This window comes from Ascaphus truei, chromosome 2 (assembly GCF_040206685.1).
Source record: "Ascaphus truei isolate aAscTru1 chromosome 2, aAscTru1.hap1, whole genome shotgun sequence".
Lineage (NCBI taxonomy): Eukaryota > Metazoa > Chordata > Amphibia > Anura > Ascaphidae > Ascaphus > Ascaphus truei.
In genome coordinates this window covers 94,846,270-94,873,584 of record NC_134484.1, presented here as the reverse complement: position 1 = coordinate 94,873,584, position 27,315 = coordinate 94,846,270, and the positions used below count along the sequence as shown (strand labels likewise).

General features: G+C 39.8%; 2 protein-coding genes across 9 annotated transcripts in view; both read right to left on the bottom strand.

Annotated features, from left to right (window-relative positions):
- RPL7 (ribosomal protein L7) overlaps positions 1-27,315 on the bottom strand; it is a 347,318-nt gene that overhangs the window by 253,277 nt on the left and 66,726 nt on the right. The window lies entirely within an intron of this gene.
- The window catches only part of STAU2 (staufen double-stranded RNA binding protein 2), a 414,157-nt gene continuing 409,190 nt past the window's right edge, over positions 22,349-27,315 (bottom strand). For all 8 annotated transcript variants that reach the window (XM_075583378.1, XM_075583368.1, XM_075583402.1 and 5 more), the window contains 2 exons: positions 23,895-23,983; positions 22,349-23,070 (listed from right to left, as the gene is read on the bottom strand). In XM_075583378.1, the coding sequence (XP_075439493.1) occupies positions 22,977-23,070; positions 23,895-23,983 (183 nt within the window). In that variant the 3' untranslated portion in view covers positions 22,349-22,976. The remainder of the gene's footprint in view (positions 23,071-23,894; positions 23,984-27,315) is intronic.

Sequence of the window (27,315 nt, the reverse complement as noted above, 5' to 3'; positions counted from 1 at the left end):
ATGGGAGATTCTGCCATTACAGCGTGTGTGGTGCATGTTACCTGTTGGTAAGCAGGAGGGCTGCCGATGTTTGTGGTGACACAGGACAGGTTTCTGGGGTACATACCCAGCATGGTTCTCTAGCAGTGCATCGCCTCCATCTGTCGCAGGCTCCAGATGTATGGAGGCTCTCGCAGGCTCCTTTATCTCCTATGACAGAAACAATCCCTCTCCTTCCCCAGTGAGATCACACACCAGGCAGGAGGTGTATGAAACAGGAACGGTTTATTTTGTTCAGCTCAATGCAGTCACAGCAGACCTCTGCTCTATGTAGTCTCTGGTGATATCTCCAGCTGTAGGATGGTCCCTGGTCAAGGGCCCCTGCAGCAGTCCTTGCTCTTCCCTGATCCTCAACCAGGATCAGGGGAAAGGTGCACACTCACTCTCCCCAGAGGGGAAGAGGAACAGTGAAGGCCAGTATTCAGGCAACCTGTGTGACCTGCCTCTCTCAAGTGGGGAGAGGCACTCACTAAATTTGGGTGGCACTCCCCTTAAGTACAGTCAGGAGGAGGGCTCCAGGTCTGACCCAGGATTGGGTGAACCCGGGCCTAGTTCAACCTCCCTCCCTGTCACTCAAGGGCACTGCTGGGAGTGGGGAAAACCCATGATAAGTACTGGCAGGCCTGCTCTTACCAGGGCTTACTGCCAGTGAGGGCAGACTGGTAGCCAAGAATCAGTCCTGGCTACATTTAGAATAAAATAACTTACTATTTATTATGTAGCTGCATACCATAAAACCAGTGTAGACTAAGGTCTACAGATGCCAATCAATCTTGATATAGTAACAGTAAGATGCAGCTGGCCTCTGTTCCCTTTCATTGAAATCTCAAATATTTTGTATGCACTGCAAACAGATGGTTTGTTTAATGGAGATTAAGTGGTCTAACACTGTTCGATAACTTCTTCGCATAAGGTAACACTCATTTTTCCCTCTAACCAGGCAGAGAATCCAATTTCATTAACAGTTTTGCAGATATTTACAGATTAAATGTTTTTGCTACCACCCCAGCAAGACTAAAAATAGCTGGTATATATTTTAGGGGTTTCAAGAACTTTTTCAAGTGATTGTATCAAATTAAGTTTGTTTTTTGAAGGTAGAAATGATCAGAAATAGGAGGCACACACGTGAAATGATGAGGTGCTCAGAAAATCCCAGGACAATTGGGAAAGAAATTGGGATAAAAGCTGGAAATCATTTCGCCAATGGTTAAAACTAGAGGACTTTTCTATTGAATCGGAGTATGTTGAAGCAGATGTAGCCAGTTAGCCTCCAAAACCTGATAGCAAAATGACATCATATGATGAAATATATTTCCAAATTTAGAGATTTGGCATCTGTGGGACACCCAATTCTTTTTGTTTGGAAGAGGAGTTACTGTATGTGTTATGATGTGGATCATTGGAACAGGTGCTTACTGTACCATTTTAATATGTGGCCTGCTGTATTGCATTGTATTGTATGTCTTTATTTGTATAGCGCCATTAATGTACATTAGCGCTTCACAGTAGTAATACACGTGGTAGTCATATAAATAACAAATAATACAAATAACAGGTCATGGGAATAAGTGCATCAGACATAAACGTAACATTTAGGAAGATGAGTCCCTGCTCCGAGGAGCTTACAATCTAATTGGTATGTAGGAGGAATGTACAGAGACAGTAGGAGGGCATTTTGGTAAGTGCGTCTGCAGGGGTCCAAGCTCTATGCATCATGTGTCTAGTAATATCTACGGTGCTACTCATATGCTTCTTTAAGCAAGTGTGTCTTAAGGTGGGTCTTAAAGGTGGATAGAGAGGGTGCTAGTCGGGTACTGAGGGGAAGGGCATTCCAGAGGTGTGGGGCAGTCAGTGAGAAAGGTTTAAGGCGGGAGAGGGCTTTAGATACTAAATGCTGTATATTTATCTTTTTTGAATTACTATACGACTGTATACTTGAATTACTATACGACTATGGGCCTCATGCAGTAAGCGTTGATAAGGGAAATATGGCCATTTTATAGCCAAAATTGGGTTTGAGATTCAGTAAGCGCCGATAAGTGCTTCATATCGCCAGGTTTCGGAGCCGATAATTTGGTTATGGCCAGTCGCCTGCCGATAAGCCTGTTTTCGACACTGATCGCCACTTTTTTAAATCGGCTGGATTCAACAAAAAAAAACAGCTTATCGGGGCTGATCGGCACTACGAAATTGAGATGTTATGGCCGATTTCTCCCGCCAACTAAAGTTGGCATTTTGGACGGGAGAACGATCGCTAAGGCTGCCGGAACGGCACTTAGAAAAAAAAAATCTTCTGTACATCAATGGAAGTCAATGGAGCGGGGACGTATAACAGTATAGTACTGTTTACGTTTCATTGCTCACAATACGAGGGGGATTTGCATTACAGTGTGGGGGCATTCCCTGCATTGTGTCACAGCTGATGTGTCTTATTTGCATAACATTCGACTTTTACATGTTTTCAGCATTTGCGGGTCACATTACTCATCATGTGATGATGTGCCAAGGGAAAATACTATACTCCACTCTTAAAGGAGAACCTCACATCATATCACACATTTTACTCAACTCAGCGACAATTATTTACATGATGTCACACATGTCACACATGTCACACATACACCGTATATTCATGTTCCTTTACATTACACAATGCTTGTAATGTGTCACGCATCTTTAAACCTTCATGTACATCTAAATTCTCATGTTTACATCTACGTTTGGGTCCTCCCTATTTTCATGACGTCACTTATTGGACGCTCAATCACATTGCATGTTTACATTGTAACCGTTGCATTACAAGCACTTCAACCTAACTTATACACACATGTACAGTAATTCATCATTGGGACACCTTGTAAACTCATTCTATAGCAACTATCCTCATTACAGAAATGCATGCATATGCACACGACTATTCATTGTTGGCAACATGTGACAATAACATGGCTAATTACACATGTTACACAAAACTTTTCCCACGTCAATCTCAGCCTTTTTGTCTCATTACATGACTGACTCTTGCGTTCACAAGTGTTACATGCATTGCACATGCAACTATTTATTTGCAAGCAATCTTTGTACAAAGCTTCACGTCACATCATTGCCAAATATCATCATTCCCTGCAGAATACACACAACAAATACTTAGAACAACAAGTGCACACAGCTTGCCACAGAAGTACTTTATTATGTTAATGTAACACCTTGCATTTTACTATGTCACCTGACATCATCACATACCTATTTAAAGGACGCACATTACCTGCTCATTCACAGCTACTCATTTCAAAATGTTGCGAATGTTTAGGAGACGCAGGAACATTCTTTTCTATGACATGCTTGCTGATCAAGAGAATGATATAGGGCAAGGTAGGGACACACCGAGGGACAGTGACAGTGACGCGGATACGACAGGGACAGGGAGAGGGACAGGCCGAGGGACAGGTAGAGGGACAGGAGATCAGAGGAGAAGACAGAGGAGACAAGTTGTGCCTCGTCCGCGTCTGTACAGGGAGAGAACCCTGTTAGATGGGATGAGTGAGGAGGAGATTGTAAGTCGCTATCGTTTGAGTTCAGCAGCAATCTTATCTCTTTATGAGGAGATAAGGGGGGATTTAGATTTTTTCACAGCCAGAGGTCGTGCAGTCCCTTGGCTTGTTAAAATGCTGTGCTCATTACATTATCTTGCTTCCGCGTCATACCAGACAACTGTGGGCATAGTGGGCGGGGTCTCGCAATCTACATTCTTGCGGGCCTTGTCCCAGTTTCTCTATGCACTCAATAGACGCGCTAGGAATTATATTCATTTTCCTACAGAGGCAACAGAGTGGCTGGAAGTCAGGACTGGCTTTTATAATATAGCAGGGATACCATCTGTGCTGGGTGCAATCGATTGCACACATGTTGCTTTGATTGCACCTAGTCAGAGTGAGCATGTGTACCGCAATCGGAAGCACTACCATTCACTCAATGTACAGGTGGTATGTGATGCCACGATGAGGATAATGCATGTGGTACCCAAGTTCCCTGGTTCCAGTCACGATTCCTCTATCCTGAGGAGCTCTTCAGTCTTCCATGCGTTCGAAGAGGGACATTTTGAACCTGGTTGGCTGCTGGGTGAGTACACATTTACATGTTCTAACACAAAACACATTTGTATTTAGGAATGTTGGCATTGTACAATTTGATCACTAATGTCAGCTTATGTGTGCTCCATTCATTATAGGTGACTCAGGATACGGAATTAGGCCGTGGCTCTTGACTCCGGTGCTAAACCCTCAAACTGAAGCAGAGGAGAGGTACAATGCAGCCCATATATCTACAAGATCTGTTATAGAGAGGACATTTGGCCTACTCAAGACCAGGTTTAGGTGTCTGGACAGAACTGGTGGGGCTCTTCTATACAAGCCTCAAAAAGTGTCTGATATTATCCTTGCCTGTTGCATTTTGCACAATGTTGCACTCAGGCACAATGTACAGTCAGACCTAGCTGAGGCTTTGGTAGACGAGCATCCCACCCATGTAGCTGCTGAAAATGAACAAACAGCCAGTGGTGGCCAGACACGACAGAATCTCAACAATTCATTTTTTTCTTGTAAGTACAAACAGATATGTTCCAAGTTCTACTTTTATACTTACATTATGTTATCTTAACAATAATGTGTTTTTATATACCCTTCTGGTAGGACACAGATGAATATGGGTTGCACACCTTTCTTTTCTCTGCTGTGTGCACAAAGGGATGTGGCACCGGTATGTTATTGTTGCACAGGTTATAGAATCCCTCTTCAATTGTACTTTAGTTGTGTGTATGTCAATACAAGTGGGGTAACAAAGCAATAATATTTTAGCATTGTGTTATTCCTTATGCTAAGACAAAACACATATTATGCCCATAATCATTCATGCTTCTAGTATGCTTACATACTATGTTATTGGTGCAGTGTAACATGTACATCCAGATGATGTGTAAACCAGGCTGATTTACATTTTGAATGTCATTAAATATACATGGTGTTGCACATGTAACACCAAATACACACTTTGATGTGTTCTTTACGGTACTGAAGATGGCATGTCAATGTTTGCAATTTATATATTTTTCCTTTGCATTATAGGTATATTTGCAGTATGACTGATCATGGTATGTATATTTGCTGACATCTCTCATAAGATGTGGCTACCTCAATCTTCCTATAATTATTGGAAATAAAAACCCAACATATTGGTTTAAACACAAATGTTACATATATGTACTTTCTGTATCATGTACTGTATATGCATTTAGCTACTCTTGAGGTTTCATGTGCATTGTATTAGAAAATGATTACTCACATTTCATCACATTTTATGTATGTTTCCTTATAATTTCCATTAATGTAATATAGAGGTGTTTGGAGAAAAGGGGATAACTATACTTATTTGTTTACTTACGGGAGCACATTCATCACTAGCATAGACACACTTTTTAAGACAACTGTTTGTGTCTCTATCAATTGGTGTAGGATCCATGTATAACACCGACAAAAGATAACACCAGCTTTATTATGGTAGCTTATATCATCATATTGACTGTACTATGTATTTTTAAACGATTAATAAACACCGTAAACTATAGTTAGTTAGGTTAATGAAATATACACAGAAACGTACTTCATAACATGATGGTGATGTCATATTCAGAACATCATGCATTGGAGGGGACCATAACATCTGGCCAGTAACATTATTTGCTACAGTCCCAAACCATTTTATCTACATACCCATGTAACAAGAGATTTTAAAAATAAATGGCTACTTGGTTGTAAGTGTCCTTTACATTGGGAGAAGGAGTGGCTCAGTGAGTAAAGACACACACTGGCACTGATAGTTGGAAGCAGGGGAGTCTGGTTCAATTCCCGGTGTGGGCTCCTTGTGACCTTGGCCAAGTCACTTTATCTCCCTGTGCCTCATGCGGCAAAAAAACATTTGTACGTTCCACGGGCCAGGGACCTCAGGCTGAAACATGTGTCTGTAAATCGCTGCGTACAACTAGCAGCCCTATACATGAACATGCTCATATTATTATTATTATTATTGTTACATAGTTTCGACAGTCATACGTTCCATTACACAATAGAATACACAAATGTGTTAGCAGAGTGGGAATGGTTGTTATATAAAAAACACACCATGTCATAAAATGTTAGTATTCATTAAAGAACACTCAGGAAAAATTCAAGAGGCACTATTTTGCAACATCATTATGTTAATTAAGTGCTTATGCAATATAGGCATAAGGGTATCACTTTTTTAATTGTTTGTTAATAAGCGCTGCAAGCAATATAAAATTAGTTCCATATGTAGTATAGTAGTCGGTGGCTCCTCCTCACAATCATCTCATATAAAGGTAGACTCTTCTGAAATCATACATTCATCCGATTGTATCTTCCCCGACATCTCTGAAATACAGCAAACACATGATGGTCAAAGATGGCACCTTACTAGATATGTATCCGTGACAACGCGTTACGCAGCTCTATATGATTGTGTAGATACACACGTCAGTCACTTATATGTTAGATGTAAAAGTGTTCATCAGTATGTAATGTTTCTTTAAATTTGTAGCAGGCATAACTATGTATATGAAGTGAACGTTGCCTGTATACTGAAAGATGTGCGCGCACATCTTTGTGTGCGCACGCACTTCACGCTTGGCTCCACTAACTGTTAGCGCATGCGCAAAACAAAGCGTACGTTGTGCGTTCAATACATGTTGAAAATACCAGTAAACATAACATCTTTATTTCAAATACAATGAAGACGAAACTACATTCGTTCTAAACGAGTACATCTGTATTCTTTTTAAACAGACGTGTTTGAACAGAAAGCACGGCCGATAACACAATGCGCAAATGCAATACGTGTGACGTCATGTTAAGCCAGCGTGAAACGCACGCTAACACTCCTCCCACTCAATTAACATTTGGCTAACGCCCAGGGTACGCCTACAAACACTGAGCCGCACGCATCACACACTGCAGTTACCGTTACTATAACAAAACATGACAGCCAATAGGCTTTGAGGCGCGCACGTCGCTTGGGGGCGGGACTTACATCCGTAATCCTTTTTAAGGACGCCTTGGCCCATGACAAGGGTCCCACGTCATACGTGGTGGACCCGGTTTTCAATGTTGTAGATGTTGCATGATAACAAAACAGGTATGTGTTAGAGTTATGGAAAAATGTTGCTAATATGTTTAAAGGGATAGGAAAGTACGTATATGTATACCGTCAGCAATGTGTACTACTCTTTCAGGTTCTACTATATTGTACACAAAAAAAACAAGAAACACAGCGCACAACGCTCATAGTGCATTAAATGATATCTTTAGTAACCAAAATAAGAAGGTAAGTATTGTGCGTACATAAAACAAAATTTAAACAAGCATTTCAGGGTTATTGTTACCCAAGCACCAACGGACGCCTGTGATGGTCTCGTGGCTCTCTCCTTCTCACTCCAACAACCTCGATGTAGGGCCTGGAAAATCTCCACTCCAAACGCTGGTGTTTTGGCCTCTCGCCTTAGGGAAAGGCTAGTGCAGCTTCAGCAGTCCAGAAAAAGACCTCCGCTTATATGCGTTGTGCCCGTCACTGCATAAATCTCGTGTATAATGGAGCAGCGGAGTACACGCGGTTTTGCGTCCTGGTCGAGAGCTTCTTCCGGGTCTGTGACGTCACAAGATCGCGAGACTTCGTCGCAAGTCTGCAGGACACCGGATCAGTTTTCTGGGAGTGCTGGGATGTAGAGGGTTCGCAAATGTCATCAATCCTACGCGTTTCGAAACCACAGAGGGTCTCTTCATCAGGGAATAAAGACTTATGAGTCTATTGGCATTTTATACCCCTCCAGCGTCACTGATTAGTCCCTCAATTAGGGTTTGAACCAATCGCAACGCAACGGGGAGGAGTCAGAAAGCTCCATGGAAACAGAGAATGCATCCTAACAAAAAAAAAAAAAACTAAAAACAACTTTATTTAAACATATAATAACAAACAATTTCAAAAAGAGGACTCTAAAATAAAGAAAAAAGAATTAGTACACACTAATATTTGTAGATGTGTTGGAATATATATAGTGATTCTAAGAACCACCAACAGAATTATATTCGAAAAAGAAGCACGAGCTAAAAAATCAATAGATACCTTAAAACCATAAATTAATAAAATGTTAAAAGGATATTTCTTTAAAAGCTTAATATATAAAATATACCAGCTCAGAATATAAATGTAATTTCTAAATACATGACCTAGCTATATCACCAGTGTGAGGTGGTCAGTAAAGGGACCATATATCTATATCCTCATTGAGACCTCCCGGATATAATGTGCCCAATTTATATATCCAGAAGGTCTCTTGAAAGGATAAATCCTTAACCCTATCCCCACCCCTTCTGCTCCTGGGCACGTGTTTGATACCCTTAAAGCGCAGGGATATGGGGTCTTTATTGTGATGTAAGGCATAGTGCTTAGAGAGGCTATGAGTTAACAGACCATGTTTTATGTTTCGTATATGTTCTTGTATACGTGTTTTTAATTGGCGTTTAGTGCGCCCTACATAGAACAAGCCACACGGGCATTCAATTAAATATACAATATGATCCGAATTACAATTAATAAAATCAGATATTTCATAAATTTCCTCAGTTTTTGGACACACAAGAGTTTTGCTATTAGAGTGTAAGTGTTTGCACACTGAACATTTTCCACATTTGAAGTTTCCACAAGGTTTTTTAATATTTAACCATCTTTTTTCTCCCACAGGTGTAGTTTTAATATTTATGTCACTAGGGGACAGAGCATTCTTTAGATTTTTTGCTCTTCTATAAATAAACCTTGGGAACTTGGAAATGTGTGTTCCCAAAATTGGGTCATTTGACAGGATTGACCAGTGCTTCTTTACAATCCTCTCTATATTTGAAGTCATGGAATTATAATTTGTAATAAAAGCGACATTACATTTTTCCTCACTTGTATTTTGTTTCTTTTGATGTTTCGTTTTTGGAACGAGCATTTGATTCCTATCTATTTTTCTCACCCTATCAAGATCATCAGTAAGTTTTTTGAGGGGATAACCTCTTTCTAGGAATCTTAAGGTTAAGTCACCCGCCTGTTTTTCAAAGTCTGTGTCCAAACTACAGTTTTTTCTCAACCTGTAAAATTGGCCCCCAGGTATATTTTGAATCCAAGATTTTTTATGGTTACTTGAGGCCATCAGGAGGTTATTTGAATCCACTTCCTTGAAATAAGTTTTACTTATAAGGTTTCCCTCATCAGACACCCTCAAATTCAAATCTAAGAAGTTAATTTCCTTGACACTTTCCACATGGGTAAAAGTCAAGTTTCTGGTGTTATTGTTTATATACTTCAAAAAAAGGCTTACAGAATGTTGGTCCCCATCCCACAGACATATAATGTCATCTATAAAGCGACGCCAAATAATGATATTTCCTCTAAAGGGATTGTTATTAAGGATGCACTTATGCTCCCATTCTCCCATATACAGGTTTGCGAAACTGGGGGCAAATCTAGTGCCCATCGCAGTTCCGCAAACCTGCAGGAAAAATTCCTCCAGAAACATAAAATAATTATGTTTCAGGATAAAGTTGATGGAATCCAGGATGAAGTTTTTGTTTAAATCATGTAATTCGGCATCGCTAGATAGAAAAAAATTTACCGATGCTAGGCCCTGTTGATGTGGTATATTAGTGTATAGGGCCTGCACATCACAAGTTAACCATCTATACGAATCCTTCCACTTTAAGTTTTGTAACAAGTTGAGCAATGACGTGGAGTCCCTAAGATGGGAGGGGAGTTTTTCGACATAGGGTTGCAAAAAGTGGTCAACATACTGGGACAAATTGGCTGTTAAACTATCTATACCTGAAATTATTGGTCTGCCTGGGGGATTTGTTATTGATTTGTGGGTTTTTGGGAGGTGATAAAATATCGGGATCTTGGGGGAACTTGTAAACAAAAATTCATACTCAATCTTGGTGATAACACCAGAGTTTAATGCTTGATCCAATAGTGATCTAAGTAAATTTAAAAGGAGAAAAAAGATGGTTAAATATTAAAAAACCTTGTGGAAACTTCAAATGTGGAAAATGTTCAGTGTGCAAACTTACACTCTAATAGCAAAACTCTTGTGTGTCCAAAAACTGAGGAAATTTATGAAATATCTGATTTTATTAATTGTAATTCGGATCATATTGTATATTTAATTGAATGCCCGTGTGGCTTGTTCTATGTAGGGCGCACTAAACGCCAATTAAAAACACGTATACAAGAACATATACGAAACATAAAACATGGTCTGTTAACTCATAGCCTCTCTAAGCACTATGCCTTACATCACAATAAAGACCCCATATCCCTGCGCTTTAAGGGTATCAAACACGTGCCCAGGAGCAGAAGGGGTGGGGATAGGGTTAAGGATTTATCCTTTCAAGAGACCTTCTGGATATATAAATTGGGCACATTATATCCGGGAGGTCTCAATGAGGATATAGATATATGGTCCCTTTACTGACCACCTCACACTGGTGATATAGCTAGGTCATGTATTTAGAAATTACATTTATATTCTGAGCTGGTATATTTTATATATTAAGCTTTTAAAGAAATATCCTTTTAACATTTTATTAATTTATGGTTTTAAGGTATCTATTGATTTTTTAGCTCGTGCTTCTTTTTCGAATATAATTCTGTTGGTGGTTCTTAGAATCACTATATATATTCCAACACATCTACAAATATTAGTGTGTACTAATTCTTTTTTCTTTATTTTAGAGTCCTCTTTTTGAAATTGTTTGTTATTATATGTTTAAATAAAGTTGTTTTTAGTTTTTTTTTTTTTTTGTTAGGATGCATTCTCTGTTTCCATGGAGCTTTCTGACTCCTCCCCGTTGCGTTGCGATTGGTTCAAACCCTAATTGAGGGACTAATCAGTGACGCTGGAGGGGTATAAAATGCCAATAGACTCATAAGTCTTTATTCCCTGATGAAGAGACCCTCTGTGGTTTCGAAACGCGTAGGATTGATGACATTTGCGAACCCTCTACATCCCAGCACTCCCAGAAAACTGATCCGGTGTCCTGCAGACTTGCGACGAAGTCTCGCGATCTTGTGACGTCACAGACCCGGAAGAAGCTCTCGACCAGGACGCAAAACCGCGTGTACTCCGCTGCTCCGTTATACACGAGATTTATGCAGTGACGGGCACAACGCATATAAGCGGAGGTCTTTTTCTGGACTGCTGAAGCTGCACTAGCCTTTCCCTAAGGCGAGAGGCCAAAACACCAGCGTTTGGAGTGGAGATTTTCCAGGCCCTACATCGAGGTTGTTGGAGTGAGAAGGAGAGAGCCACGAGACCATCACAGGCGTCCGTTGGTGCTTGGGTAACAATAACCCTGAAATGCTTGTTTAAATTTTGTTTTATGTACGCACAATACTTACCTTCTTATTTTGGTTACTAAAGATATCATTTAATGCACTATGAGCGTTGTGCGCTGTGTTTCTTGTTTTTTTGTGTGCATTTAGGGGGGACCAGAGCCATCCCTGGTGTCACAGCTGCAGACGCTCCATAAATATTCATACTATACACAAGGTCACCTATTTAATTGTATCACATTCATCACGTTATTTATATATTGTTGTTGCGCACTTTTCTTTTGTTCACCTATTTCACTACTCTACTATATTGTATTAGGAAACAATTTGTTTGTGATCGCTACATGTTATGCAGTCTGCAATGTTACGCTGTATCCACGCATTGAAAGTGAAAATGGTGGTTACAAAAAAAAAAAAAATTTAAACGCAGAGTCAACGCATAACGATTGTTATATTTACCATTCTTCTAGAATTAACTCTTCGCCTGGCTGCAACTGGTCGCTCCAGAAATGCAAGGCATTTTCATCCACGCTTGACCCAACCGCTGAATCCAGTATGACACATATCTCCTCCAGGATGCGCTCATAGGAATCGCCACTGCTTTCTTCAAATAATTGGTCGGGAGGTAGGTTCATTTCTTCGGGTTCCCATTCCAATGCATTTTCAGCTGAAAGGCTTGGTACATAATCATAGTACTTTTGTTCTTGTACAATGTGGGTTTCAGGAATGGAGGCTGCAGATATTGCAGCACGTATCGATTCAAACGGATCAGTAGTAGCGGATACATTGCTATTGCCATTAGGAATAAATATGCCTTTCACGACAATATAAGTGCCGTCTTTCAGGAGAAATTGTTTTTCCGGGGCAATCTTCCAGAAACCATAGGTGTGTTGTAGCTTATCCTGGTCACGTTCAAAAAAGTCATTACTTGATAAAGTGAATCTTATTGAGGAATTAAAATTCCGTGCATGCTTACGGTCTTGGTAATAAGGATATTTTGCTCGAATGAAATCATCGATTTGGCGTGTGCTTGCTTTCTGTCCGCGACTGTTCAAGATGGCTTCACAGATCATGTACTTATACCCTAAAAGGGGATTAATATTGTTAACGAATTCATCAGCCATGTCTGAGTAGCACAAAAGCTGTGTGCAGGTCTGTGTTATTTGCTCATCAAAATGAATGTGCTGAATGGCTAACAAACTCCTGTTTTTCCTTGTCAAGGTCAACAAAACTAACTACTTTGACTCCTTATTTCAAACGCCAATTGGATTTGTTTGTCTAATTGGGTTAACAGTTGTGGTTCGTGATATGGGACTGTGGGAGAAACATTTCTCCTTCTTTTATCTCGTTTGTGAAAAACATCCCTAGACTTTGAATGCGTTCACATAGTGTTTTTTTGAAAACTAACAAAGACCACTGTGTGAAAATATTTCTTAGCCAGGCATATCAGTAAAAACACACACCTGCAAAAAGAAATGTTTTTTCCCCGCTTACATTTCTGTGTGTATGTGAAAGTCTGGTTAACTCCCTGTCTGCATGAGTTTAAATACGTGTGTATATATATATATATATATATATAAATATATCTCTCTTATAAAAATATATATATATTTATATATTATATGGTTTTTTTTTTAATATTGCAGGAGTACACACAACATTGATGGCATTAAGTATACCTTGTATGAAACCTATTTAAATGGTGAGAAACATGATTGAATTAAGTAATAAACATTTGTTTAAGCACAATACTGTTAGAGTCTCATACTTAGGATATTTCTCAAACATTAGGCCTGTATTATTAAAATAGTGTTTTCACAAGGAAGCATGAAGTGTATTAGTTTGTAAAATACATGTATACCAGTTTATATAGTACTATATATATATATATATATATATATATATATATATATATATATATACACACACACACACACACACACACTCAGAGTGTGTGTGTGTGTGTGTGTGTGTGTGTGTATATATATTATTATACATTCTGAGATGTTATTGAAACGAACACACAAATGATTAAAGGACAAAATTACAATGGCCAAGCAAGGCAAAGGTAAGTAATAATTTACACATAATCCTGCTGTACACGTACAAGAAAGATGTTTGCAGTTACTTAGGTGTTTTTATAATTGCATGTGACTAATATGCATATGCAATTCTTACATCAATTAACACACCCAAATGCAATGTTTTGCTGCAAAGTCAATGGCAGCTTCTCTAAACTTAGCAACTGGCTCCTGGTGGACCATTACTGAACAGACGATTAAAACATAAATATTTATAACACAATTAATTATGAGTGTTAACATTTCCAAAACTTCACGTGTACAAGAACATAGTTGAAAGTTTGGAAACAACACAGTCTTCAGCATACATACAATAGTAATTAGATAATCTGAAGTCAACAAAACAAGGCCAAAGACATATTTTCTGAATTATAACATTTATTTTTTTTGTTCCTTTTGCGAGCGAGTAACAGGCCTGCTTGTTGTCTCTTGAATTTTCCTTTTTCTTTTGCCACCAACTTTAGGCACAACAGAGCCACTTTGAGTGGCCTCTGGCACTTCACGGGCAGGGCTTGTGGCCAGTGACTCACCTACAGGGCTTGTGGCCAGTGACTCACCTACAGGGCTTTTGGGCAGTGATTCACCTACAGGGCTTTTGGGCAGCGATTCACCTACAGGGCTTTTGGGCAGCGATTCACCTACAGGGCTTTTGGGCAGCGATTCACCTACAGGGCTTTTGGGCAGCGATTCACCTACAGGGCTTTTGGGCAGTGACTCACCTACAGGGCTTGTGGGTACTGACTGTTCACGGACAGGGCTTGTGGCAAGTGACTCACCGACAGAGCTTGTGCCCACTGACACATGTGAGCAAGTTGGTAGACACTGCACAAGTGATGGTCGGTCTGTTTCATGTGAGTCTTTTTTTGTTTTTGACCAAAAACTGGTCAGTAGTAACTGCTTGTGTTTTCTTTTTGTGGCCTCCTTTGTAGGTGTTAGCTGCTGAATTTGTACAGATGGCAGCGGTAGGATGTCGTCAGGAACCTGCACAGCAATGTCTGCTACTTGACCGGTAACATTTGGGCCTGGTGAATGAATATCAGATGAATGTGGTGAAAACTGACCTGCATGAACAGATCCTGGCTGTGAGGTGTTGAATTGTGGTACATTAGTCATTCTCCAGTAATTAGCTTGTGTTTGCTGAACAACTAATGCTTCGAATGAGGTGTTGATTTTTTGCAACTGTTTAGGCACTTCAATGAAGACTCTGTGGAGATGTGCCAATTGTGATACTGTTTCTTCCTGCAGTCCAATCATCCTTTCCAGCACTGTCATCATGTCTGAATGGCGACGATTTTCTGCGTCCACTATTTTTCCCTCTGAAGCTACAATTGCATCGTATGTGGAAGTTGATGAACGATTTGGCGGTACAACAGTTTCTATTGGCACCTCTTCATGGTCACATGATTGTATTTCAGTCTCTTCTGCGGCGTCATCCTCATCATACTCATCATCCTCATCACCATGATGTTCTAAAAAGAAATGTACACATTATTAAATGGCATGTTAATGTATGCTGTGTTACTATGTAATTGTACTGTGTCCTAAGTAACACCTAACATGTTAGCATACGTTTTATAACCTCACATTAAAAACTACCTTGACTTACGAATAATGTTTGGACTCAGTATGAAATATGAATGAATGAAAAGTTGCTCTAAACTCAGAAGTCCTACATGATAGTTCACATCACTAACACAATACATGTTGCCTTACACTTAATTTGCACTGACACTAAGTAATCCTATTTAAAGAAGATGTGCAAAACAAATAATGAACATGACAACATAACATATAGAAGAGCACATATTATATGGCCATCAAATGATACACTCACCTTCTAGTTGTGTTGAGCTGGCTGACCCAGGTGAAGACACTTGTTCCATCTCAGGTGACACATGTCCTCCAGGGGCAACTATATATAACAATAACATAAGTTTTACATTTACATGTGTAAATATTGAACAAACACTTATTGTATGTTCTGTATTTATGATTAACTAACAACATCAGTTCCTTAACCGAAAATGTGTGTGAAAGTGAACATAAATAGTTGTAATAACACTGTACATGCCTGTGTACTTAGAAGTTTTGAGTTCCCTAACATACAACATACTATGTTTCTGCAGTAATGCGTGAGGATAAATAGATTAAATTAGTACATAAAAATCATATGTTGTGTAGTGATATCAGTATCATAATGTACATAACTATCATGAGATGACCATTCACAATGGTTATCATGAAGGTGGTCATATTGCAAAAAGTGTTGTTTTTGGTAGAGGATATGTGTGGTACATTAATCGAAGATGTGGCACACCTGAATGTGGCTGTGACTCAACAAGACAACACATGCAGTGTGTGATAATGTGTCTTTGATAGTAGTTCAACTATAGATATGAGTGAACTAATGTGTGACGTACGCTTTGATAAGTAATGAGTTGTTGGGGCATTTAGTAGCTAGAGTTAAGCTTTCAAATGAGTGATTAACTTCAGTTGTGCTATTCAGGTTGTAAGAAAGGTATTCCCTTCCCCAAAAAGCCTAATCAGCCACACCTTTCAATTACTTGAAACAGGTGAAAATGGTGTGAACTAAGTTGACTGTGAAATGAGGCTGTAATTAGTGTGTGTGCTGAACCCCACCCCCTCTGTTGAAGTGTATGCTGTGATGAGATATTAATTGCAGCTGCTTTAACACAATGGTAGATGAGCTAAGTAGTCATCTGCAGTGTTTAAGTTATGAAAACAATGACATAACATATGATACGTGTGCCTCATTATGCTGTCTGTATATGACATAAAGCAAAAATGGACCTTTTCATAAGCAACTATAGATGTGTTAGTGCCAGTGATGTTTGTAGGCCGTTACATGCAATTTCTTTGATGCATGCTTAAAATAGGCAGTAATGTCATGTTTGTCGGAGTAAAATCAATAAAATACACAATAATATGATACATATTTCTGTTCTGTACCTGTAGCTACTAATAATTTCTCATGAACATGTGTTACACATGTGTACTACCCTGTTGTTCCCCATCTTCGCCCACCATCAATTGCTTCCACTGCAGCTATGCATTTTGGGAATTCACATGTAAATGAGCACGCAATGGCACGTGCTATATTAGTTACTGCTTTTAGTAGGACTACTACATATATGTCTATTTTGAGATATATATATACAGAATCAGACATATACATATATAGATGCAGGTATGCTTATATTGTGAAGACAGTATAAAAAGCAGTGTAAATATGCAAAATAACTGTAAGCAACGACACGCCTAGTACAGTAATATTTATCACCTGCTGGAAATTGTGACGGATAAATTCCAATGTCACGGTCACCAGCCAAGCCTTCCACGACGACGGTAAGTAATTTTGGCCGAAGCAGCTCCTCCAATGGAGTCAATATGAGACGTTGTGGTGTGGGCCCACCTCCAGTGCCAGTAGCATGCACGCGTTGGTCTTGTATTTTCTTTTTCAATTTGGACCTAATATCATCAAATCTTTTCCGACAATGATACTTGTCCCTGACACTATTCCCACAGGCATTGACACCAATGACTATTGTGTCCCACATTTCTTTTTTGCTTGCTGCACTTGTCCGCCCTTGAAAAACATATAAAAGATATGAGGTAAATTAATAATAATATAAGCACCAGTTTCCTACACTGCTAGCTGTTCCAAGAGATAGCAAACATGCTGTTTTATGTGTAATATGTGAAGCACATGAGCATTCACTACTAAACCTATACATGTAAGCAAGGTTGCATTCATATTGTATGCAGTTGTGGCAAATTGACCGCCTGTGTTTATTTGTCCTTGTAAGGCATGATAAAAAGCTGTGTTTCCACACTAATGAACATAGAAAGATATTGTGTACCCATATTTGCATATGAACAAAACTCAGATGACCTAGGATCACATGTATTTGAATAATAAATGTAAAGGTACACTTACCTACTAAATGTCCATAGAGACTGTCATAGTGCTCCAGAATGCCAGTGACAAGAGCCCTATTTTTCTGGTCATTGAAGCGAGGATTACGTGGCTTCTCCACACGTTTCTTCCGAGCAGGTTTAGGGTCAGAGCTTGGCTGGTGCTGACTGGACTCTCCTTCTTCCAATGGAAGAGCCTCCAAAAGCTGCCCACCAGCAGCACTCCCAGCACCAGCACTCCCACTCCTAGCACCAGCACTCCCAGCACCAGCACTCACACTCCTAGCACCAGCACTCACACTCCTAGCACCAGCACTCCCAGCACCAGCACTCCCACTCACAGCAACAGCACTCCCACTCCCAACAACAGCACTCCCACTCCCAAGAACAGCACTCCCACTCCCAGCAACACCACTCGCAGCACCAGCACTCCCACTCCCAACAACAGCACTCCCACTCTCAGCAACACCACTCGCAGCACCAGCACTCCCACTCCCAACAACAGCACTCCCACTCCCAGCACCAGCACTCCCACTCCCAGCAACACCACTCGGTGCACCAGCAACATCACTCCCCTGAACAGAACGTTCACTCCGACGCGTACTCGCACGAGTAGCACTCCCACTCCCACCAGCATCACTCTTCCCACGCTTTGCGGGCATACTTCCAGCACTCACAAAAAACAGACAAGAAATGTACAGGCAATCACACGACCCACTTCCACATATAAAACAAGACAAAGATGTAAACAAAACAACAAAGGACAAAGCTCTCCCAATACACAACAAGTCTCTCAGTCAATATGCAAATCTTCAATCGTCCAGCTCTGTGCGTCTCTCTCTCTCTCACTCCCAACAACACAGAGAATGATTAGCAGTACACGTTGCCTTTAAATATGGCGCGCAATCAAAAACATGCTTGTTTCGCCTGATTCAGCAAGATTTGTGATTGTGCAACCTAACAGCACCCCGCCACGCACGCCGATACACCTGTGTGTGATCGGCTCATCATCGTGAGAGTGGGCGGATTTGTTTTCGGCTTGATTTTGAATGTATTCGGCACTTACTGCATACGGAGAGGGAAAAACGCCAATAACATGACTAATCGATAAGCTTGCCGATTTCACATAATCGTCGCTTACTGCATGAGGCCCTATATCTGGACAAATCTAGAATGCTCCCACTGAAATTATAACCCTTTTACGATGCTTGGTTGAGTAAAAAAATGATTGCTGACCTTTAGTCCTGTGTGCTTGATCCTTTATTACGCATATAAAGGTTTACTCGAATTAAACAGTTTTCTTTAGCAATGATGCGGAAATCAACTGAAAGAATCATTAACATTTAATGATTTAAATGTGTTTAATAAAGTTTCATTTGTAAGGCCTGTGAAGAGTGCAGCCACTTTATTTAGTGCAATGTATAGAGCAGGACATTGCACCAGTCCCCCTAAAAGGAGCAGTCTCATATAGTCAGCCAGTTGAATTTCTCAAAGGGCTTCTTAATGGGGAAATGTTTGTCAATCAGGTGTTTACTTTACCCTTATCCCTGTCTTTATCAAAGAAACAATAACGTTAGGGGTAAGCGGGGAGACAAGACACTGGCTGAACAAGCCATGGCTGAACACACAATGACATCAGGCAACAGGGAGTAGCCAGAGGAAAGCAAACCCTTCCCGAGTCACTGGAATTAGTTCACTGTGGTCCTGGGAGGGTTTGCCCCTTTAAAGTCAGGGTGTGCACTGTGTTTTAGAAAATCTCCTTTGAGAGAAAAAAAATCTAAGAAAGCCAGCTACATTAAGTTGTTTTTGGCGAGTTATGTGGGACTAACCCCCTATCTAAGTACAGGCAGCAGCAATTTCACATGTGTTCCAAACAGTACTGTGTTATCAAATGTTTCTCTAGAAAAGTTCCCACTGTGGTGTTTGGAGACCCCACATAAATTATCTGTTAGATCAATATTTCTCTAAAATAAAAAGAAGTAATTTAACAGTGAAGTACTTAGTAGAGGTCATTTGAAAAACAAATCAGATTTGAGTAATCAAGTTAGTTGTGGTACGGAGTGCGTTGTATAGAATTATATATAGGAGCCTATTCACAAAGCAGTGATAAAATCACAATAAAGTGCTTTTGTGTCCGACAATGCATTTTTTCATCGCGCTATAAGACATGGAGCTAAAAGCGGGATTCACTAAGAAGTAAAGGCCAATTTTAAGGTCGATAAAAAAATGCACTATCATGCGACCTGTTTTTTGTATCAGTGCTATCGCGCTATAAATTTGTTTTTGGCTGGCTTGTTATTATTTCATTTTCCAATTGTTTAGCGTTTTTAATTAATTATTTATTTTGTTGGCTACTGGTTTTAATTGATGTGCTGGCTAGTGGTTTTATTAACTAATTGATTTGTTGGCTAGTGGTTTAAAATAATTTATTGTTTTGTTGGCTAATGTTTAAAATTAATTGTTTTGTTGGTTAGTGCTATTACTTATTCAATTGATTGGTTGATTAGTGCTTTTATTTATTAAATTGATTGGTTGGCTAGTGCTTTTATTTATGTATTTAATTGGTTGGCTAGTGCTTTTATTTATTTAATTGGGGTGTTTAGGTGCTTGTGTATGTCTTTTATTATTGTGTATTTTTGGCATTCATGCTTTTTGATTAGGGTGACCATAGAGTGATATAGTGGCTTATCATGCCCATATTATATGGGTATGATGTACTACTATGCCAATCAATGGGTACAGAGTGGGTATAGTGGTCCCTGGGTGGGTGGTTAGGCCTCACGGGTGGGTAGAGGGGGAGGGTGGGTTAACCCCTTTAATTACTATAACGGTTATTAACTGCTAAGGTGTGTAAGGGGTTAGGGGCCATTAGATTGTATTTTTTCATGTATTCTTGCTGGCATCGGAGGACATGGACCGGGAGTATGCTGATGAGGATGCCCTTCATGATGGCATGGGTAAGTAGAAAGGTTTATTTACTTTATTTATGCTGGCTGATGTTTTATTTTATAATGGGCAAATGAGCTGTTATCCATATCTGGATAATAGTAATTTTGCCTATTACTGTACTGTATGTATTGGGGGGGGGGGGGAGAGGGGGAATGTATTTATTTGAATGTATGCATAGAATTTTTTTTTAGGATTGGTACGGCAGGCTAGTGGGGACCCCCGGACACCTGCAGGGACCACCTGAGGGCCCCAAGACACCTGCGGGGCTACCCGAGGACCCATGGACACCCACAGTAATCACCCGAGGATCCCCAGACGCCACCCGGGGACCCCTAGACACCTGCGGGGACCACCCAAGGGCCCCCAGACACCCATAGGGACAACCAGAGGACCCCCGGACACCACCCGAGGACCCCCAGATACCCACGGGGACCACGCGAGGGCCCCGACACCCACAGGGACCAACAGAGGACCCTCGGACACCACCCAAGGACCCCATGACACCCTGCAGGAACCCCCCAAGGACACCCGTGGAGACCAACACAAGACCCCCGCCAGCCTCTTGTATTAATGCTGTACAAAAAAAATGCTTTTATGCATGCGCCAGCATTTACCGGGTGAAAAGAAATGGTGAGCTTTTATAGTACGATAAACGTATCACTGCTTTATGAATAGCAGTTACTGGCAACAAACAGCGGGCTTGCCATTTTTGGGCCTACCGTACGACTTTTTTTTCACTGACTGTTTCTGGGTGATAAAAAGCCATTAAAGTGCGATACTGCACTGTTATCACTGCTTTGTGAATAGCTTAGCAGACAGCAATGCACTATAAGGGCAATTATCGCGCTTAAAACCACTTATCACTGCTTTGTGAATAGGCCCCATAGAGTTAAAGTTAGTCATTTTTTCAATGTTTTAAATGATTTTGCTGAGCAGTCAACAAGCTTCATAGTCTGGCACCCAAGCAATTAGGTTTAAGTGTCTTGGAACTAATGTGCATTGTAGAACATGCTGCTTAAGAACATAAAAGGAATTTATTTTACAAAAGGGATTACTCAGCTCTATTTGCAGTTACAATTCATTAGGAGAGCTATTTTAATGCTAAAAAGTAGAGAGAGGGCTGTATGCAGTTGACATACTTAAGAGAGAGAGACCCAAAGAAACACAGAATGGTTCTTGAGTTTGGTTCCCAAATAAGTAACAGATGTGTGTGAAAGATGTGTATTTGTAAACTCCATTTGGTGAAGGGATGTAAAGAAAAACTCAACTGCGATTTACACATGAACTGATGTGGTTTTACTGCATTTGGCTGTACATGATTTCCAAACATGCTGGTACACAGTTTAGCTACAAATCCTGTTACTATAGGGGTTAAATCTATATGCACCGAAGTCCATGGAATTTGGGATTGAAAAAGGCCCAAATGGCCACTTCGGAGTACATAGAATAAGGCCCTATATCTCTATCCAGTCCCAAAAAAACCCCCTCTTACCATTGTTACATTTGCTGCTTCTGTGGACCAGCTCAGAATGCAGGAATTAAAAACACTCAGTTGATATAAGTTTGAGTCAATACAACACAAACAATGGGTGTAAATGTGTTTCACAGAAAAGCGTGGAGATCATGGAAAAGTATAAGGTATTTCTGCAGACTAGGTTTACGGTGGCTGTAATAAAGACGGAATTACCTGGTGTACACTGTGAGGCAATGCTACAAACATCTGCTAATGTTTTAAGCAAGTGTTGTAAATACAGTGGTAATGCTGCACACCATAAACTAGATAACAGATACGTGCTGTTACCGGTGCTCCTGGTACAGGGGAGTCCCTGACAATGTGAAAACTCCAGAGTAAGCAAAAATGGAAGGTTCCAGGGCACTGCGGATTTGAAAAATTTATTTGAACAGTGCCCTGGAACCTTCCATTTTTGCTTAAGCAAGTGTTGGACATGATTTTAATTTTTACTTTGGAACTTTATCTAAATGCAATATGTATTTCAGAATGAAGACTGCGTTTTGCTTCACAAAAGTTAAGCTGTGTGACTGTATATGAAGACAACAACTATAAGTCTCACAAGCACTATGCACTGTCATTGGTTCAGCTTTGAAATATCAAAGCATATACTGTACTAAAAACAAAAAAGAAATATAAGTAGAAACTTAACCTACACTAAGAAACTCTAACCAATGTGGTTTTGTTATTCTGTTTTAAAGAGTTTAGTTGGTTCAAGTTAAGTTTCACCTCTCTTAACACGTTCACTAATAAATTCTAACTTCAAGCACCGCTGGGATCAGATTTCCAGCTGCCTCAAGGCAATTAAATGAAGATGTAGTTTCAAATTCCAGGGGAAGTGCTTAAAGTTAATATATTCCCCTCTTTCAATAAACAGTATCAGGTCTTATCTCTTGCTTTAGGATAGTGTTGTCTTCACATAAGACTCGTATAATGGTACTAGTGAATCGTTTCCTTGTACACATACACCCTATTGCGTGTTGACAGGTTTATAAGGATGCAGTGGCGGCCTGGATGCTGGGGAGCTTCTAGACGACAGCCTTTGAATCCTTGCAGTCCTGAGTGGTGGTGTCTGAGTTAGCCTGCTTATTGTCTGCCTTCTCTCCCCGCTGCTTGGCTTGTCTGAAAAATTAATACATGAACAAGAGGCTTTAAGGTCCAGGGTTGCACATCTCAAGACATGTTTATTAGCTGATGGCACGGAAGATTCAAAGGTCACCCTGAGGGGTGACATTTTGAAGCGAAACAACAATATTTATGTTCAGATAGCATGCTGATGAGATCATGTGGAGACCTCGCTGATGGAATTACTGTTTATAAAAAAAAAAAGCCACTTTATCTACTCAAAATCTTAACATGTCACATTTCAGTTTCAAGGCAATTCACCCACTAAATTACTACATCCTTGCAATTAGTTTCATTAAATGTGGAGATGAAAGTGGAGTGTTTGTTTGTTCTTTGATTCCACTTCATTTAATTATTTTTCTGAAAACAAACCACTAACCCACGAAATAATACAGTGGTACAGTAGTATACAATAATTACACTTAGAACATAATCTACCATATGAGAATATGCAAGAAGGCATTTCTTCAAATACAATTCGACAGATTATGATGTGGATGTGTTTTTAATCAATTCCTTTTGTGGACTGGTATCAAATGTTATTAAGTGGGCTAAACGCCATCATCTAGCCCACTTTCACCCGTTCAGTATGAATGACAATCTCTGAAAACTTACATAAATACATTTTTACAGGCCAATACTAACAGTAAATCTTAATATGTCTGTATAATACATTGCAATGCAAAGAACCACTGTCTAATAAATTAAATTTATTTTAATTCTAATATATATTGTTAAACTGCAAATATTGTTAAATATATGCCAAATAAAATCACTGCAAAATAAAATACATCTCACAACATGCATTGAAAAATACTTACTGTTCAAAAGATCCACATTCAGGCATGAACGACCCTTCCACTGAATCCAATCCTTGTTCTGAAAATTGTTTCAAGACACCTAAAGCTGCCTGGAGAACAAAATAATTCAGAATGAAATTGGCTTTGGAACCTCCAATGAAGTATTAGATGTTAGGGGTATGTGTGAAAATGGAAGGAACAGCACATTAAAGTCAAAACATATCAGAACACTTGACATTTTGTATGATACAGTGTGACATTAATTTAAAAAAACAAAAAACTTTAGGCCAACACCTAAAATACAGGCACAGATTCTCTGCTCAGTTTTAAACAAGAACTCCCTAATGTACAGGGCCATTACCAGCCAGGCTGTGTATTTAAGTGACAATTGAAAAGATCTACAGAGCATGTTCATTCCCCCAGCCCATAGCAGAAGATATTACATATAAATAAAATATGAAAACACTTGATTTTTACTCTTCTTGCACTGTTTACTTGAACCATACACCATATATGCCCAGAATTTTATTTTTTTTAGACCAACTGGTCCCAAGGACCTTGATGAAAGATTATAAGATGCTCTTGATAGTTAGTACTCACTAAAAGCTGACACTGCAAATACACAACTTCCACCAGGTTTTTTTGTGCAGCCCGGAAAACTTAAGGGGAGTAAACGATACTTGTTTCCTTTTAAAAACATACTTCCATTACAAAAGAAAAGTTAATAGGAAAAAGACTACCAATAGCCATTGTAGTGATAACAAAATAATAAAAACATATATCTGTATAGATAGAAAACTTGAATTCATTTACTAATGACAGACACAACCTTATATCCTTCACTCTCTTCTCCAATCATCTAGTTCACCGCCCTCCATACAAAAGAACCAATACAACACACACATTTTTTTTTTAGTTATGTAACTAACTGATAACCAAGTCAGCATGTATTCTCTCTAACCAGGGCCTGATTCAGTGTACTGTATCCTAGAGCAGCCAATTGCAACACGTTCAGCTAAAAACTTCCATTCAAGCCAGTGGAACATATTGAGCGTGACCCTAAACCATGTACAAATAGCACCTATGTATCTCATTAGTGTTCATCACAGCCGATGTTTTTTAGGACATTTTAAAGGTTAAGACAAAACCATGTCCAAGGTTTGAGCTGTAAAAAGGACCCTTCTAGTTAAAGGAAGGGCTATGTTTAGTTTCCGAAATGTTGGCTTTTTGTCCAGTATTACCCTTTGGAAAAAAAAACACCATGAAGCACCTCTGAGTATTTCTCAAGCATTAACTGGTGATACGTAAGTGTATTGTCACCTACACCAGTTACAACGGTTTTTGTATGAGCACATCACAATTGAGAGCTACAACTGTTTTGAACCATAACTTTTTTTTTAAATGCCCGTCTTTTGGAGTTTTAGATTCTTACTAACGCAAGTTCTAGAAATCTGAAGTGCTATTCTCTTGAACAGACTTCTGAGGCTGTAAAAAAAAAAAAACACTGACACTGCTGTTAAATTGCTGAATGTCAACATGCCTGATCTTTCACAACCAGCAGTCATCCCATTAGGTCACTGCGTGCACGCGCGCGTCGGAGCGCCTGTCAGCGCATGCACCAGTTTCAGCCACGATGTGAGGTCTGGGACGCGCATCCAGAGAAGTGCAGGAGATCTCGACAGGGGTGTGGGGGCGTGGGCGCGGCCATGACGTCACGTGGCTAGTTCACCCTCATTGGCTGAACTGCCACTGTGACGTGGCCAGCGCTCGGCCACCGTGCCAAAAAAACTAATGTATTGTCTTTTGGCACAGGTGGTCGCGCATCACACTTTCTGCAGGCGCGCGCAGGCAGCGACTGGGGCCAGCCCCATAGAGGGCTGTATCTTGTTTGCACCACGCACGCCATAGCATGCGCAGCCGCGAGCAGTGGGGACAAGGCCTAATTATAGGTTGAAGGAGTAGGTGAGTTGTGATGTCATTGCCCTTGTAGCGGGCTGAACTCAGTTCGAATCCTAGTGTAAAGTCTCCTTTGTCACTACCTCAGGCAAAAAAATTAGGTCTACAAGGAAAGGTCTCATTGTCCATAATCCAAGATTTGCGTGGTTGGAGCTGGTCTCGCAGTCGTGTGTTGTCGGCAACTCCCATGAAATGAACTAGATCGGGCATACTGCAGTCTTCTGTGGTAACATTACCACCAAATCCTATGGAATCTGATATTCTGGGGCATCCTACCGATAGGCTTGTTTTACCAGAGCTCTTGTGAATGTGCTACTTTATACTTTTTTTTAAAATACTTCTTAAACTTTATTACCCTATGGGAGTTTTTGGGAATGCGTGCCAGCAAAATGTAATGTTCAGCGCTTTATATACTGCGAATACACGGTTAGTGCTATAGAAGAAAAAAAATACTATTATTTAAACCTTTCTGTAGGTGTTTTCACTCCGTTCCATTATGGGTGTTTTGCATAAAATACCACAGAACAGAAGCAGGAAAGCTTAACAAGGAAAAGGAGGGTAGAGAGTAATTTTGCATTGACAGGTTAGTGAAACATGCAGTTTCTGTAACACCTTCTACTTTTAGGTTGGAAATAGGAAAACACTACCATGATAAAACATAATGTTAAAATTGGCAAAGCCGATATGCTGTTTGCTGTCAAACCACTTTTTGGGGATGCGGTTGGGGCAAATAAGGTAACTGAATTAAAAAATGCATTGTGTAAACACAGGGGAGCCATTAACACAAGGATAGAGAGTCAAACTGAAGATTATGAATCATGTGCCAAAGGCATAAATAGCCAAGAAAATCACAAGGGTGTCAGAAATGAATAAAGGATAATACGTTTTAATTGCATTTGATACGATTTTTGTCCGTGTTGGAGAGCCTGTCTCCTGCTGATGAGAACTATTGAGCTCTGCAATCTTTAAAAGAAACACAATTCATCTGGCATTTTCCGGGGCAATGGAAAGGTTAATAACAGATTGGCAAATGACTGAGAAAGTAAGCGCCCTTCGGTTAATTACTACACATTTCTGTTACAATATTTATACACATACATAAAGAGATATTTCACTCTACAAACATTTTACAATTGTATTGTGAGCTAATTCCCAGAGGTTATGAAACAGATGTTTTTACAAATTTTATGTATTACTTGTTTTAGTCATTTTAGCTCTGCCAGAAAGTAAATGCCAACAGGATGCTGTTTGTTTTGGCTGTTTCTTTATAAATGTGTGTACGTATCAGCATGATGTAAATTTTTCCAGTCAGTTTTAATTTCTATCTCTCCTTATGTCAATCAACAATCAGTAAACAGCACTGACATTTTGAATACCCTTCCTACATGTTTCCATAGAGATTCAACATTATGTTTAGACAATATGACAACATTAGATCATGCATCTAAATGCACAGAGATTTCAAAACATGCCAAACACACCAGCA